This window comes from Taeniopygia guttata, chromosome 5 (genome assembly GCF_048771995.1).
Source record: "Taeniopygia guttata chromosome 5, bTaeGut7.mat, whole genome shotgun sequence".
Classification (NCBI taxonomy): Eukaryota; Metazoa; Chordata; class Aves; order Passeriformes; family Estrildidae; genus Taeniopygia; species Taeniopygia guttata.
Window position 1 is genome coordinate 35,575,323 of NC_133030.1, and position 16,335 is coordinate 35,591,657.

General features: G+C 37.9%; 1 protein-coding gene and 1 long non-coding RNA gene across 9 annotated transcripts in view; one reads left to right on the forward strand and one right to left on the reverse strand.

Annotated features, from left to right (window-relative positions):
- The window catches only part of LOC115495533 (uncharacterized), a 49,036-nt gene extending 37,605 nt beyond the window's left edge, over nucleotides 1–11,431 (reverse strand). Inside the window, exons 1-2 of the long non-coding RNA XR_005980681.2 lie at nucleotides 11,302–11,431; nucleotides 2,429–2,542 (exon numbers count right to left, since the gene is read on the reverse strand). This is a non-coding gene — a long non-coding RNA (uncharacterized lncRNA). The remainder of the gene's footprint in view (nucleotides 1–2,428; nucleotides 2,543–11,301) is intronic.
- Nucleotides 10,576–16,335, forward strand: part of DPH6 (diphthamine biosynthesis 6) — a 230,517-nt gene continuing 224,757 nt past the window's right edge. Inside the window, exons 1-2 of one of the 8 annotated variants that reach the window (XM_072930168.1) lie at nucleotides 10,576–10,859; nucleotides 15,319–15,413. In XM_072930168.1, the coding sequence (XP_072786269.1) occupies nucleotides 10,837–10,859; nucleotides 15,319–15,413 (118 nt within the window). In that variant the 5' untranslated portion in view covers nucleotides 10,576–10,836. Of the gene's footprint in view, nucleotides 10,860–11,491; nucleotides 11,616–15,318; nucleotides 15,414–16,335 lie in introns of those variants that run through there. The other 7 variants (XR_012056365.1, XM_072930161.1, XM_072930162.1 and 4 more) reach the window with 7 other exon arrangements.

The following is a 16,335-nucleotide window of genomic DNA, read 5'->3' on the forward strand; positions in this document are numbered from 1 at the left end:
CCTCCTTGCGATGGATATAGAGTCAAGTGTTCATAACAAACTCATCTCTTATTGCTAGGCAACACTGAGCAATGTGAATTTGTCACTTCTGTTTGGTGCAACTTTCAATTTCACCTCCAACTGTAACAATATAGCCTGCTATATTTTAGATGCCACTGTGGTTGGATGCCATCCCAGGAAAGATGTGAACTACTACTGACAGGGAGTGAATGACTGGCAATGGGCATAAGCAGTTTTTTGATTCTTATGCCTTGACATATAATTAATTGCTAGATTTATTCTTCTAAGAAACTCATACTTTGTGATTCCTATTTACTGGCTGCCTTTTAGAAAAGGCAAATGGAACAAACAAATTTCCAATGAGGGAAAGTTTTGTTTGCCTGTTTAGATTTCTTTTATGTGGTATTTGTTTTGTTCATATTTTTCTACTTCCACTGTCTTTTTGAAGAGTGGCTATAAGCAAAATTCAAATCTTAAGCACCCTCAGACAAGGAAGTACTATTATTTTCAAGGCACATAGGCACATGCAATTATTTATTTGAATCAATACATTTCTTACTGCTGAATACCCCTTGCACATAACACCACCCATTGTCAAGGAGCTCAGATTATTACAAAATGAATACTATAGTCACAATTTTTTCAGTCTGAAACCAAACTCCCCATACAATATAAAATAAGATTAATTCTATTACACACTACCTAGGCTTCTTTTTGTTGTTGTTGTTGGTTTTTTTTTGTTTGTTTGTTTGTTTTTTGTTTTACTACAGGACTGATAATTTTGTTTTTAAAACCTTGGTGTGATTGTCTGATCTGGCTATGAGGTCTCAGCTCTTTGATCTTTAAAGAGTTAGGTCTGTTTGAAGGGCAAAAAAGGGAAAACTGAACATTGATATTGCTTCACCACCTTTGTCTAAGACATAACTAGAAAAAAGGACAACTTTATACTTCAAAGAAAATACATGTCTTCTAAAAAATCATCATCAACAGTCATTTCTCTAAATGTTTTCAAATATTTCACAACTACATTAATTACAGAAATATGCCAAACAACTGAGAATCTTGGTAATATTTTAGTCTTTGCATATTTTCACTGACTCACTGAAAACAAAAGGAGTTTCTGTAACTGTATGAATGAACCATGGCATGTGCATGTTCTTTTAAGAAAGGCCAAGGGTGCAGTTCTATTTTCTTAGCTCTGCTTTCATATTTATGTGTCTCATTTCCAGCTCATTGCTGATGCCTTAGTTGCACTATCCATCAACACTTTTATCCTCCTTGTTCCTCAAAAAGAACATAAAATCCTTTTTTATGTCATGGTAATATTATTGCAAATAAAAGCAAATACCAAAATCTTTATTAGTCTGCCAAAATAATAAACTATTTAATAAAAGCATGCTGTAAAAATAAGGTCATTTGCATCACTCAAGTTTCTTGCAGAAAATACAGAGAATTATTGGTCAAAATGTACAAAGTGACAGCAATTATTTCTGCTGTTGATCTAATGCTGCCTAGAAATGGGTTAAAAAATGCACTGAGGTTTCACAAGTTTTTTATCTTTAAGTGTTTGCTTTTAATGCTGTTGTATGCATAAGAGCCTGGGAGAATCAAATTTTTCAAAGCTGTTTTTTACCAATAGTATCCATAATGGAAGGAGGAGAGACTGGATATACCCTAATAGAAATCTTTTATGCAAAGTTTATAGTAACCTGCCTCCCATACTGCCACAAGATTTATCATTCAAATATTTACCATTTTTATACTCTTTATTAATTGTGTTTGGTTAGGATTTGTGTCAGCTTTAGTTGTATGGTTTCCTTTCACCTTTTCCTTTTGCTATCCTTGCCAAAGAGAGATCAATGAAAAGCTTCTATTTAAGAAGTTTGTTAAATGTTTAAAGTTTCTCATGCTGTTAAAATAACGTATCTAATGTCTGATCCTTTTTTCCTGTACTACAAACCTCACCATTATTTTCTCACTGCAGTTTCTCTCCCCATCTGGCAGTTTTGCAAATATGTTATTTGATAAAGCATAGAAAAATCAGTTGCCGTAGTGAGATTTAAATACTGCTTGTGATGTCCCTGTCTACTTTCCCAGAAGAACCTGCATATAAACATTGAAAATAAGCTAATCTTATAGATTTTTATAACTATAAATTATCTCATTAATTAAACAAAAATTATTTCCCTTAATTACCATAATCTTAAAGATAAGAATGATTTTTAGAGCAATGGAGTTAAAAGGTTTATGAAAATACTCCTAAAAATACTTACTACAATGATGTTTTGTATCTTACTCAGTTGTAAACTCCCATAATTCTCAAAATACTCTGCAAGGTATAGCTATGTCACTTTATATAGAGAGGAGTTGAGACAAAGAGCAACTGAAGTAGCAGGAATGATCGAGCAACAATCAACAAGTTACTGACCAGGGAATAAAATTTCAAGATTCAGATCACTGGTGCTGTCTCAGTACTTTTGGGCTCTATTGCCTCATCTTCTTAAGTGCAATAGAGATGTTCCCCTTCTTGAGATGATGAGACCTGTACAGAGATGAAATATTTAAAAAATGCATTATATATATTGAAATGAGTACTTCTTGGAGCCCTGTTAGTATATTCAATCATGCTTTAAACCATAAAGCAGCCAGGAGTTATTCTCCTTGCTTCACAGACTGCCCACTGCTGAAATCTGAATTAACTCTTCTACGAAATAATGTTTAGAATGTCACATGATACATGCAGGGTAGATAAAAGAATGCATGTTAAGAACAGCACTTTAATTTTTTTTTTTAATTCTGAAGGTGTGGAAATTCAGCATTCACATAAATTCCTATGTTCAGTCAAGATTAGTTTTTGTTTTTGTCTTGCAAACACCTGAGCCAGGTTACACACCAGGTAATGGTAATATATGCAGCTGAGTCATTTCCAAGGTTTACTTATTTGGATATCACACAAAGTAACAGCATTTGTTGAACTAACAGCTCTGAGATATATGCAGGACTGTGTACTTCAGGAGGAAGGTTTTCAAGTCTTACAACAACCATACAATTGAACCACAGAGTATGTGCAAGAGCTTCAGCAAGCAGTGTTATAGTTTAAATTAAAAGCATTTGCATTGTATGTGCTTGGTATTTATTGGGCTTGCTATGCTATGTATACATCATTAAGACAGATGGGATTTTAAAGACTTAGATAATTGTATGAATGTTAATTAGAGCTTTGTCTATTCAGGCTAAAAGATGCAATAAAGATATAACCAAATCACATCTTTCAGAATATTATATCTTGTATTACCTGTAAAACTCAGCAGATATGCAAGAGTTTTCTACAGATTATTTCTGAACTGTGTTCTATATACAACATAAGTAAATTGTCAGCAGGGAAACAAACCAGTCTAACATTCCCACAGACAAAAAATTTGTGACTTGAAAAGACTATAGATTATTAAAATTCCCTTCAAATTTTTTAAAAAAACCCACAACCCCATCAACCAAAAAACCCAAACCCAAATAAACAGGCAATGGCTAGCAAATTGAAATTAATGTTCATACAGCAATAAACACGGCGAGTCCTCTGGGTTAGTGGTATAGTTGGCTAGGGACAGAGAATCTGTGACGTGAACCAGTAGTTCACAAAACTGCCTTTCAATCTTTGCAGATGGATGGTAAACTTTTGCTCATGTCAGCTCATATTCCTTAAGTTGTAATGATTTTTTTAACATTTCTGCAGAAATACAATGACCGCAAAATGGTTTGGTTTTGAAAATCATAATGCTTATATGAAGACCAGAGAGCAGGTGTCCTCGTTTTTGTCATTGTGCAATTTCTCAGGCATTATAGAATCAATAGGAAAACCACAAGAGATCTTTTTATTCAAAACCAGTTCTTATCAATATAGTAATCAGAAGTACCTTTCAGACTCTTGAAAAGTATTTCTTTACTTCAAAGCTTAAACAACATCAAAGAAAGCATACAGACAAAGCAGTGTTGGAAAGGAAGTAACATACCCTTATTTTTAGCACTTGCCCACTTGTCACTCTTAAATTCTCATCTGCCTTTCAAATGTAGTGTAAATCTAATTTTTATGCGTACTGTATGCTCATACAGACTATTTCCTCATTTCAGAGTGTGTTGAGTTTGACAAAGGTTTTTGTACTTTTCCTTAACCTGTTTCAGAAATAGCGCTGTCACCATTTGTCTCAGTAACTTATAGGATGATGTAAATTGACGTTTTTCTATATAGAAGTGAAAAGAATATTAGTTTTATCAAAGATTAGATCCCCTCTTTCCCTCCAGTTAAACGCGAATTTGGTCACTTCAGGGCTTACTGTGTAGGATGATTTTTAGCAATGGTCCCTGTGGTTGCAGGCTCTATCACCTAATAATTGACCATGACAGGAATTATATGTCCAAAGCCAAGGGGTAGAGTGAATAGCATATGTCAGGGTCAATTATAAGGTGGAAGATCCTGTGACAAAAAAGACTGCACTGATTAGAGTATGATGTTGACATGGGAGCCGAAGCCTCAATGTTATTTCAAAGGGCACTGTCACAGCCACCCTTCCTTCAGGACTCAAAATCAGAGGCAGATTATGTCAAGTGGTCTATACTACACATGATGTCATACAGTTCAACAGGACATTGGAAAGTAAAATTGATTTGCTGCTTCTTTTCAGCAATGAAATGCTTTCTCTATATCACTCAAAATTAAGCTCACTACTTTGCTAATTAGGTCAAAACAGCTCCATACTTACTAGATTAATTCTCTCCTGAAAAATCTAACTGTGAGATGAAGAGTATTAACTGTGACAAATTAAAATCTGTTTTGATTGTTAAAGTTATGCTATTTCTACTGACAAAATTGAACAAATAGGAACAGCAGAATGAAAAGAAAATAGTCATTTTTATTACTTATAGCTCTGTTATAAATATTTTATGGTACAGGAAGATTTTTGCAATTAAATAAATGGGCCAAAAAAACTTGCTGTTTGATTATTCCCCTGAAACTTCACCAGCTTTAACCTACTCAAATGTTTTCATCAATGATGAACTGCAGAACTATTTAGTAAGTGAGGAATGATCTCAAATTATATAGCACTACAATAAGAGACGATGGCTCCTTTTTTAGATTTTCATTGTAACAGTTCAATTTTCTGACTTTTTTTCACTGAAAGCTGTTTCTCTAAATTTCAGTGTCTCTGTAAAAATATCTCAGCCATTTCTGCCTACAAGATCCCAGTGGTTTAGCTTATGATGATTGAGAAGATACTGTAGCTTAATCTCATTAAATAGATAGCTAATTTCTCTCTGTTCTCACAGATTATTATCCATGACCACATCTTTTTTTTTCTGGGTGTTTTGCAGCCAATAGATGGCTAGCTCCCAGTAAATTAAATCCTATCATTTTAGATTCAAATCTGTTGGATGATGAACACATTTTAAGGACTATTGAGCCTAGTATCCTTCCTCTCTAGAATGGTTAATTGTCTCTAACATGCAGAAACACTCCAAAATTTCTGTCTTCAGTCTTCATTGGCAGTTAATACAGCTTCACAGAAAACATCTCATGTTAGATAACAGAGACTTGATTTTGACTCTTGTACATGTACTTTTTTTTGTAGTAAACTCATCTCTGATTTACATTTCTTTCAATGTATCATTAGATTAGCTCGCAAATTTGTTTTGTATTTAAAATTTCCACAAAAAATTGAAATCTTTATTTTTAAAACCCCCACATTTTTAATACGTGAGAAAAAGTGAGGAGAATATGAAAATGCTTTAAATCTGTAAATATAACATCCCCACTTACATTTTTAATTGCAATCAAAATAGGTGTATATTGACCAAAAACTCCTTTATTACTACAGGCTTTCTGATGACCTGGAGGTGGTCAGACATATTTTTTTGTTTTGAAAGTACCTAAAAACTTCACATGGAGAAAAATACATTTAAATCCCATGGATTATGCAGAACAGAAAAAAAGGTAAATTAATGCTTTTGCCAGTCACACTCAACAGTTTCTCTTGGTGGTAATTAATGTTAGTTCTTTTACTAATAGAGAGACTAAAAAGTTTGAACACTGAAAACTCATTTAGTCAAGTGAAAAAACTGTTCGTCTGTCACTGAATATTAATTTAGCTTGCACTAATGGAAACAGTGGTCATTTTGACAGAAGCATGACCTTTTAAGGTTAATGTTATACTTTAGACTCTCTGAAGAATGGTAGATTGGTTAATGAAGTTCATCAAAAGCTTAGAAAAGCTGACATCATATAATTAGCTATTAGTTAAGAACTTATATAATGCTACCTTAGGTTAAATTCTGTTTCTGTCATAGTGGTCAATGAATACGAGTCCGAGAGTTCTAAAAACTTCTACACAAAGGACAAAATAACGTTGCTGAATTTCATAGTTCAAGAATTCAAATCACCTATGAAAATGACAAGCCTTGCCTGACTACTACATACTAAGTACAAGAGGATTAGCTGTATATATATTTAGTAGTGTTTATACGTAGCACTTAAGAGCAAGGAGACCATAGGCCAAATAATTCATTCTTCACATACAGCGCTGATCACCAGGGCAGTGTCTGTGTGAATGGCTGGAGATCAACTTTAAGCCAATGTAAGCCTATTTTGGTCTAAAAAGAGATGATCAATGTGACAAGGTGCCCAAGCTAATCCTAACAGGTTGTTTTATCTAGGGCATCATGAACTGTTAGTGTGCTTATGCGGCATTCAGAGCAACACTTTTTACATCTGTTGAGCTGTAGAAATGTAGACAGTAGGACCCGGAGTCCTTGTACATATGAATGGGGAGAGATGCTGCCTGAGCAATTTTTTTTTTTTCCAGATTTTAGTAGTATGTCAATGCATCTCATGCTGACAAACCAGAATTTTTTTCTCAAAATATAATTCTAGTTTATCTCGCAGAGAAATTGAAAATATCCTGCTTTCTGTGAAGTGAAAATTCAGGGAAGCTGTCAAAGACAGGCAGCTAAAGGAACTCTGCTGTCAGTTTCTTAGTTAAAAGTCCAACCAACATACTCTCCTGTAAAATCTCAAACCATCTTTCTGTATTACATAGAGAACTTTGGGTATTAAGAGCAGCAAAAAATGATGCCACCTGTTAAATGAGGAAAACACCTCTGACTGTAGGAGAGTCAGAGCAGGACACCCTGATAAAGGCTAATAGTGGCATACTGCCAGCTACACCCATGAAAACTCCAACATTCCCGTTCTGGACCTTCTGAAAGCAAAGGCAGAGACGATTTTCAAAACCTTTGTTTCAAAATGGAAATATTCTTCTAACGTTATATCTGCTTTATGTATGCAGTATTCTGTTACTTACGGGTGATTATAATAGGAAATCTTTTAATTAAGAACTTCATTAGTTCACCTTTAACTGCCAATCACCAGATAATTGGTCCTTTGCTAAGAGGCACTGCAGCTCAGGTATGCTAAAATGACTGTTTCTCAGAATAACTTACTGAAAGTAAGTTATTTTTGGAACTCATTTATAAGAGAACTTAATTAACTATTCTAGATCATTAGGGACACTGCATTGCTTTTTTCAATCCTCTGACAGGTTCCTCCAGTTATACCAATTCATTATCATTATTTTCAACTTTCTAGGCAGAAAAGGGTGAAAAAGAAACACTGAGCCATTGCAGGCCGTATGCGCAAACTAGCCAGTACTACCCCAAGATGAAAGGCAGCTTTGGTGGATTTCATTGTGTGAGCTGCTGTGGCAGTATAGCAGAATGTCTTGGGGCAAGCAGTTTGAGAGATGGTGCACTGTCTTTTGTCCACTGTCATATGGCAGAACTTTTTAAGAGCAGTGACAGTACACAAGAGCTATTCCACTAGGTGAATGAAAGCAAACAGATTTTCTCATAGAATATATTCCACATTAATTTGAAACCAGCATCCTTTTGGGTAAAATGCAAATTTGTTTTGAAACGCCACTTTATTAATTAAATTTTGATATAGTTCCTGAATTCTGGGACCCAAATGCCACTTTTTTGTTTGTGCAAATAACTACTGATGTCTTCATCAAGTACCAGCAAAAATTCCAGTTGCACTAGTAAATGAAGCAGACTTTGGCCCTACAGTACTGTGTTTAACTTCTACTTCAAACAAGTCTGACTTGTAAGTGGAAATTTGGATTTTTTTGTGGAAGCTGCAACTGAATACAATAGAACCACCTCCCCAAAGCCCAGCTACATTGTATCAGCAATAGATTAATAATAAGAGACCTTTTTGGAAATGCAGGATTTCAGAATTACTCTTTGCAGATCTTCTAACAATGCTTAGAAGATCTTTACAAGTCTTTGAGTATTTGTTCTAATGCTATCTGATTACAGCTACAGATTATATGGCCTCTTCATTTTACAAAGCAGTAGAATAATTTATGTACATGATTTTTACTTTCCATGTATCATTGCTAAGTATTGCAAATAAGCATATTCTAGACAAATTACTCTTTTTTATGACAATTAATAATAATAATAGTAATAGTAATAGTAATAGTAATAGTAATAGTAATAATAATAATAATAATAAATGTATCATTCAAACCCAGAAAATATAGAAGTGATGTATCACAAAATTACCTTCCTCTTTTTTTTATTTTCTGGGCAATAAATCAAATAACTTTGTTCTGCCTTTTTTTACAGTTCCTCAGAGGTCTGGTTATTTTCTACTAGTTCATGTACTATGCAGTATTGTTTCATTCATTTTAGTAACCTCTGCTAAAAATCTCTCTTTTAGTTCAGAACAGGTCTCCATTATCTTTATGAGCTAAAAAGAGTAGTCCCAAACCCTAAAAAAATTCCTGTGGTTTCATCAGAATTTCACATCTAAGACACTTTCCTTTAGGTCACCTAGGATGTTTTGAAGAGCAGAGAAAGCTTTCAAAAATTTACACATTATGTCATCATCAATAAACTAGTAGGAAACTCAAACGCCCTGTAAGCAATTTCAAGGCAAGTCAAATATTCAGTTTCATAATGCCAGTCCGTGATGGCCAAAAAACGAACTGAAGGGTTTTTTAAATGTATGTTTTTGCAATTATTCCAATGCAGAAAAATCTATTTTGTGTTTATTATCTTTTCACAACTACTTAGCAAATAAGTTTTATATTAATTGTGATTTCTTTTGAAAAGTGTATTTAGGAAGGCATAATCACCTTCATATCTGCCCATAATTATTCATTCCTATTTTACAGTGATTTACTGTATAAATCATGTGCTGACTAAAATAATCTAAAAAAAAAAACCCGTGGTTTTCAAGCTGTTTCATGAGCTGTACATAAAAAACCCCCCAAACTTATATACTTGCTTCACTATGCATTTATTTTGGAACATTTATCACTATAACAAAGTGCTTTTTTTAGAATGCTTTCTTCCATCTTTTCCTGGGAACTTCATACTCAGCACCCTATATGCAAGGACCTAATGTAAAGCCTGAGTGATACGGATTGTTATATAGCATGGTATATCATGTTACAGGGGACTGGTAAGTTAGCACTCACAATGCATAAAGCCTTTATCCCAGCCTGGAGGGACAAAGCCTTCTGTGGTATCTGCAGCGTTTGCTGCGAGTGAATTCAGCAGGAAGCGCGGAGGGGCATTCCTGGTCACTGCAGGTGGCCGGCTGGCCGTGCGGGGAGCGGGCAGTGCCGAGGCTCACCCTGAGCACGGCGCTGGTCCCGCTGACCCTGCACACCAGGCTCCAGCCAGGCGGGCAGCCAAGCGCGCTCCAGTGCCTTCTTGCCCCGTTTCAGTCTCACAGGGCCCAGGAACCAAAGCCCGGAGAGAGCCGGGCCCTTAGACTGCTGCTTGAAACTCTGCCACAACACCAACTGCAATGCCTTTACCTGCTCATACAGAACTCCTAAAGTTAGTCTAGCAATAAAGTTTATTCGAGAGAACTAATCCACCTTTCTTCTGTGACAAGGGGGAAATAAACTTGTGTGTCAGGTACCCAAAGATAGGGCACCTGGGTAAGCTTGTGACTTAGCTTGCAAACCTACAGGGAGGGGTATCTGTCATACGCCTCATGGCAGGATGCTCAGAAAACTGACCCAAAATAGGGATCAGATGAGGAGATCCGATTTTCGGTCTGCAGCAGCTGAACCCGAGGATACAGATGTACATTTTGTGCTCGCCTGCGGAGCAGCGAGGCAGCCTGGTCAGCTCCGCTCTTCAACCTCCTCACTGCTCGGCGGCGACTTGTAAAGCCCCGCAGCAACTCCTGCCCTCCCAGCGGGCCCTGCTGGAGTTGCGACCGTGCCCTACAGTACCCCCGCCGAGCACCCCAAGGGGAGGGGGTGGTCTCCTTCGGTCGGCCCTGCTCCCTAGGCAGCAGTCACTTGGAGCAGGTCCGTGGTTCTTCAGAAGGCAATAGACAGGCACGGGGAAGCGGCAGGAGGGCGATGCTCTCCAACAGGCGGCCCGGGCCTGCCAGCACAGCCGCCCGGCCCTCGATAGGCGCCCGGCGCTCTGCCTCCGCACCCGCGCCCTCCTCTCGCCCACCCCGGGCCGCGCCCGGGCCGCGCCGCCCCGGCCAGCGCGCAGCGCCGCGGCGGAGGCAGCGCAGCTGGCCGGGCACGGGGGCCGGCGGCACGCCGAGCCGCGGTCTGTGCAGGCAGTCTGCCGGCCTGCCCCGGGAGGAAGGCCCGTCGAGGGGAGGCGGCCAAGCGGTAGCGGTAGCAACGGAGGAGCCGGCGGCGTGCGCAGCCCAGGGTGGCCGTGCGACCGGGCTCCTTCCCCGCTGCGCTTCCCGGCTGTCGCCCACCTCCCTGTCAGTGTTACCGTCCCCGGCCTGCGAGCAACATGAGAGTAGTGGCTTTGATCAGGTAACGCGCCGACGGAGCGCCTGCGTGAGCGAGCGAGGGGCGTCTTGCAGGCGGAGAAAGGGCGCGGGGAGAAGCCCTGCCCGCCCGGGGGTCGCGCTCCACCCAGCGCCACCCGGGAGACCTGCCCGGCCCTTTCCGCTCGGCCTTCCCGCCCATGCGCTTCCTGCTGCCCGCCTTTCCCTGGCCTGGCGGCTCGTACCCAGCCGGCTGCTGGCTCTGCCCGCGGCCCTTGGAGTGGCCAGCTGCGAGTGCCGCGGCGGGCCGGTCCCTGCCTGCGCCTAGGGAGAGACTGGGACAGTTTCTTCTCTAGTTCTTCATGTTACGGAAGAATTAAAGAATAACCGGTGTCTTTTTTAAATTAAACAAGCAAAAACCAAACAAATAAACCACCCCCATAACCCAAACAGCACACCCCTACCCCCTCAGCTGAAACAACACCTACAGTCTGTTTGCCCCAGTCGCTTCTCTCCGCTCTCCCGCTCTGCCGGGTTCTTCGTCTGCAGCACGGCGAGAGCCCGGGCCGCCGGGGGCGCAGAGCGTGGGCCGCATGTCCTGCTCTAAAAGAGTTCTGCTCATTTATAGTTCAATATGCAGGTGCTTTTGCTTTCCAAGTATCTTAAGGTCTTTCAGGATAGATTTCCTCAACTCTAATGATAGATTTTTGTAGTGTGTTTTTTTGCGAGTGATTAAATTTTGCCAGTTTTGAAGTAATGAAGATATTGTTTCCATCGTTGGACACAGCCGTGTCTGTCAAGGGTAACTGTATTTGCTGTGTTTGCTATTTCTTCCCCTCCACCCCCCCCCCCCCAGCCTGCCCATGTTTTTTGTAAGTTTCTTTGTTAGTTTCTGCAATTCTTGTAATTTTTTTTTTAAAGAAACTAACATTTTCTAATGAGTCTAATGAGGAGATCCGATAAAAAAACAAAACAAAACCACATATGTGTTTTTCTTGAAGAAACAATAGTTAATTAAAAAAGACCAAGCTAGGAAACCTGTAAGTGGAAAAGAATTCTGTAGATGGGAGCTGTGTATTTTTATTTTTGGGTGCAGTACCTATTAGTTAAGCCAAAACATTTAATGTATTAAATTCTTTCAGGGAATGTCTAATATCAAATCTTGTTGAAACTGAGGTTTGGCCACAACAACTGCAAATCATTCCAAACCTCATGCAGAGGAGAAAATACAGGAAATGTTGTCTGTTTTTCTAGATTTGCTCAAATATGGTGTAGGGAAAATCAGCTTCAAAATTTTTTATTTTATTTTCTAGATAAGACTTTGTCTTTCAGGATTATTTACTTTGATATTCTCAAAGCAGAGGAATGTGTTAAAAGGCAGGATGGAATAAAATCCTATAAACAGGTTTCTAACACAATTGCTATTTTAATGGTCTATTTTACAAGGATGGATTTAGTTTCAGTAATAGTTTTAAGAAGAGTTTTAAAGAGACATCAAAGTGTCTGAAGTCTTTGTAACCCAAAGATCAGAGGGGGAAAAAAGTATTTGAAAAGTGCTTCTTATTTTGCAAAGGTCAGGATTATGTATGAAACTGCTTTAACCTGTTTTTTTTCCTTGTAGAATGTTGGCCACACTAAAAGTTGATAGTCTTGTTTTAAGGTGGTATTTATGGGGTAAACCCTGCATTTTGTTTTGTGCTAAATCATAGACATTTAAAAGCCAGTCTTCAACCTGAAATATGATGTTTTTCAACTCTTTACAATTCTTCTAGAATTTTCTTAACTGTAAGTGATTATACTTGTCTATAGAAAGGAATTTTGCTCAGAAGTCTTTTATAGATTCATATCTTCACGGTTACCCAAGTTTTGGGTTTTTTTTTTCCTCTGGTATTTTGTTTATAAGCCTGCCTGTTAACATGTTTGCAGAACCCTGACTGGCCTCACTTCGGAGCTTTGTACTAAAAGGCCTTGTGATTTTTTTTTTCTATGCTGAGAATTGAGAGGGGTCCTCAGGCTATCTCAGTACTTGTCTTCATCTTCCCTCTGTGGACTGTTCTGAGTCCACCTTCCTCCCATGGGCATGGGCTGTCTGGTTTCATTGGTCTTAACCATATTGTGTTTTACATTTAGTTTGGAAGGTCTTGTGGGTGGGCACCATTTCGTTTGTTTCTTGGTACTGGTAGTTTTTAGGGCTGTGGTAAATAATACAGAGAATAAATAACAGGGCAGTAACATGTGATTCAGTGAATACATATTTCCACCTACTAACTAATGGGCCAATGTAAGAATATGGATATCAAAATGCATCTTGAAATGTCTTTGTGTGTATATATATATATATATATATATATATATATATATATACATAAATTCATTGAAAGGACTACTCGATTTATTCCAGTGACATTTTAATTTTTGATTTCAATTTTTAAAAAATACTAAAATGCTGTAAACAGTAAAGGTGATTATCTATTGTCATACAATTATTTTTCTGAAGTGCTGTTTGTAGCTGAAATCAGAACTAGTGGGAGACTTTTATTTTTTTTAGCACAGAGTCATTCAGAAAGAAAAGAGTCTTTGTCTCATTACTCTGTTAACCCTGGAAGTTCAAATTATGAAGCTATCAAGAGCAGTGTCCGAAATTAATGAATGTATGATTTTGAATTTTCTTTTGTATCTGTATATAGGTTAGAAGGAAGTTGTCGGTATGCATTAGAAGAATGTTACGTAGAGATGGACTCTCAAAGTAGGAATCTATCATATTTATATTTACTTTTTAGCACTGAAACAGAAGCAACTGCTTTATTAAAATCTTTTAAGTACAAAAGGATGCCACATCTTACACTATTTCTACTTCAGGTTTGAATTACACAACAAATTAAAGACAACATACAGAATTTTTTGCATGGATAAAGTAGAGATTGAGGGGAATAGGTAAAGGGTTTAATTCCTCTAGGGCTTTTTCAAGCTCTTGCATAGAGGGCTAAATAAAAGGGAGAGCTTAAAGCTGTAAATTCTGAAGAAGTTTGTTTCAAAATCACAGAATCATTTAGTTTGGAAAAGACCTCCAAGATTATCAAGTCCAACATTTGACTGATCACCACCTGTCAATTAGACGAGAGCACGACGTGCCATGTGCAGTCATTTCTTGAACGCCGCCAGGAGTGGTAACTGCACTACCTCCCTGGACAGCCCATTCAAATGCTTGACAGCCCTCCCCATGAAGAAATTCTTCCCGATGTCCAACTTGAACTTCCCCTGGTGTAGCTTGAGGCCATTTCGTCTTGTTCTTCACTTGCTTCCTGAGTGAAGAGGCCAAGCCCCACCTTTGCTTCAACTCCCTTTCAGGTAGAAATAGTAATAGTGTGACCACAAGGAACACAATAGTCTATCATAGCAAGGACTGCTTGTACTCTATGTTCTCCTGTGCATGTCTCAGTGATTCTAAACCAAAATGCAGTTTTACAAAGCTTGTATAGATCTCTGTTGCAGTTCCTGCCGTGGTTTTTGTGCCTTGGCATTTAAAGAAACTGTATAGAATCTCCACCTGTAGTTGTACTTCAAAGGCCATGAGTCTGAACATGGATCTTTTAAGCAGTGTGTATCTAGAGCACTTTTATTGTAGATTGTGATGTTTCTTTTTCTATTGATTAAAATCCATAGAGATAATTTTTCAGTTACATCAACAGAACAGGATTCTTTCCTCACTGAGAGTGCAAAAGGTTCCTGTAGATCTTGAACTAATGTCAAAATTAATTGTATTCTCTGTGTTGGCCTCAAACGAGAGTATGGTTATGTTGCTTTTATATTTTTTTACTAGCATTAATAATTTTCAGTTGCAGTGAAGTGCAGCAAAAAATTCATATGTTCTATGCAGTGTCAACTGAAACTACTGTAATAATTAAAGTTTTTGAAAATGGCAAGTATATTCAAAATGTTGAAAGTTTAGGTAACATACCCCACGAAGGACAACTGTTATTCCTGACATAGGATCAATGAAGTTGGAGAAGACCTCTAAGGTGTTGAGTCAGGCCATTAACCTAACACTGCCAAGTCCACCACTAAAATGTGTCCCTAGGTGTCACCTCTGCATGACAGACCTGATTTAAAAGGATTACTAATGCTGGCAACTCAGTGGAGCAGATTTTGGCGTTTTGATCCAAATTAACTAGTAATGAGTACAGAGTAATTAATCTCTGGAATAAAAGACAGTCTTCAAAGAGATTCCAGTGTCAGTGGCGCTTCTTCATGTAATCTCTCAGATTAATAGTAAGATGCAAAACTCTTTATGTGCTTTATGGTTACTGTATTTAGGCACTATATATAGGTAGTAAATATATGATGAAATCATTCTTTTTCTACTGTTGCTATTCTACAGCTATTCATATTTCAAAACTTTATAAACAGTTCTGATAATATTTATATTGGAATAGTTAGTTAAAAGTTAAAAGGGTCTAAAACTTTTATCTATACTTTTAATTGCCACTATTTTCTTTTCCTTACAGTGGTGGGAAGGACAGTTGTTACAATATGATGCAGTGTGTTGCTGCTGGGCATCAGATTGTTGCTCTAGCCAATTTAAGACCTGCTGAAAATACAGGTATGAAAGCCACATTTCTTACAGGAAATTTGTAAAAAATATATGAGAAACAATGGAACCACAACCATGCCTGAATGAAGTTTCTATATATGTTTTTTTTCTGGTTTTGCATATTGAAGGCCAATATAGAAACTTGAAAGAGGTATAAAAAAGAAAATGCTATGAAGATGTATTAAATCTATTTTTCTTTAAAGGGAAAAAAAAGCCCACAAGAAGAGAAGATCAATTAAAAAAAGGCTTACACAATTTGAAAATAAGAATATTGATATCCTCGTGGTAAACAAAGGGGTTGTGTGACGTCAGTAGCACAAATACTAAAAGGTGATATATGATGTCATCAATGAAAACTGGCATTGTACTTCTAGAAGTGCTCTAAACTGGTGCTAAACTAAATGCTGTAAACCATTCCAGCTGCCAAAAATGTGCCATTGTGCTGCTGCTCATCCATTTTTATCTTTGTGTGTCTTTCTCCATGATTCTAACCCAGCATCTGTGAACTGAATTGAGGAACTGATGTGGGTTGGAATTGACCTTGATGCACATATTTTTCCTGCTTTTTTCCTTCATTTTAGGCTGTAATGATTTTTTGATCAGTTCCTCATGGGCTCCACTTTATTTCTATGAAAAAAAGATGGGAGAAACTCAGGTAGTCAGTGTGAGGTGAGAAGGTGAGCTAAGTATTAGTATATTGGACTGAAATTGAAGTGAGACTGGAAAAGCAAGTGAGTTGTTTCCAGTTGGTAGGGGAGAATGCTAAAGTATAAAGTATGTTAACTAGTTTCACTGTTCAACATATATTAAGCAGTTAAGTATGGTCTTGGGTAACTTTATAGTAGGTGGGTACACAGAAAGGGAAGGAAAAAGAGAGCTGCCGTCACAAATGAGTCATGGGCAGAACTGGCAAATGCTAGGAGAGTATAGG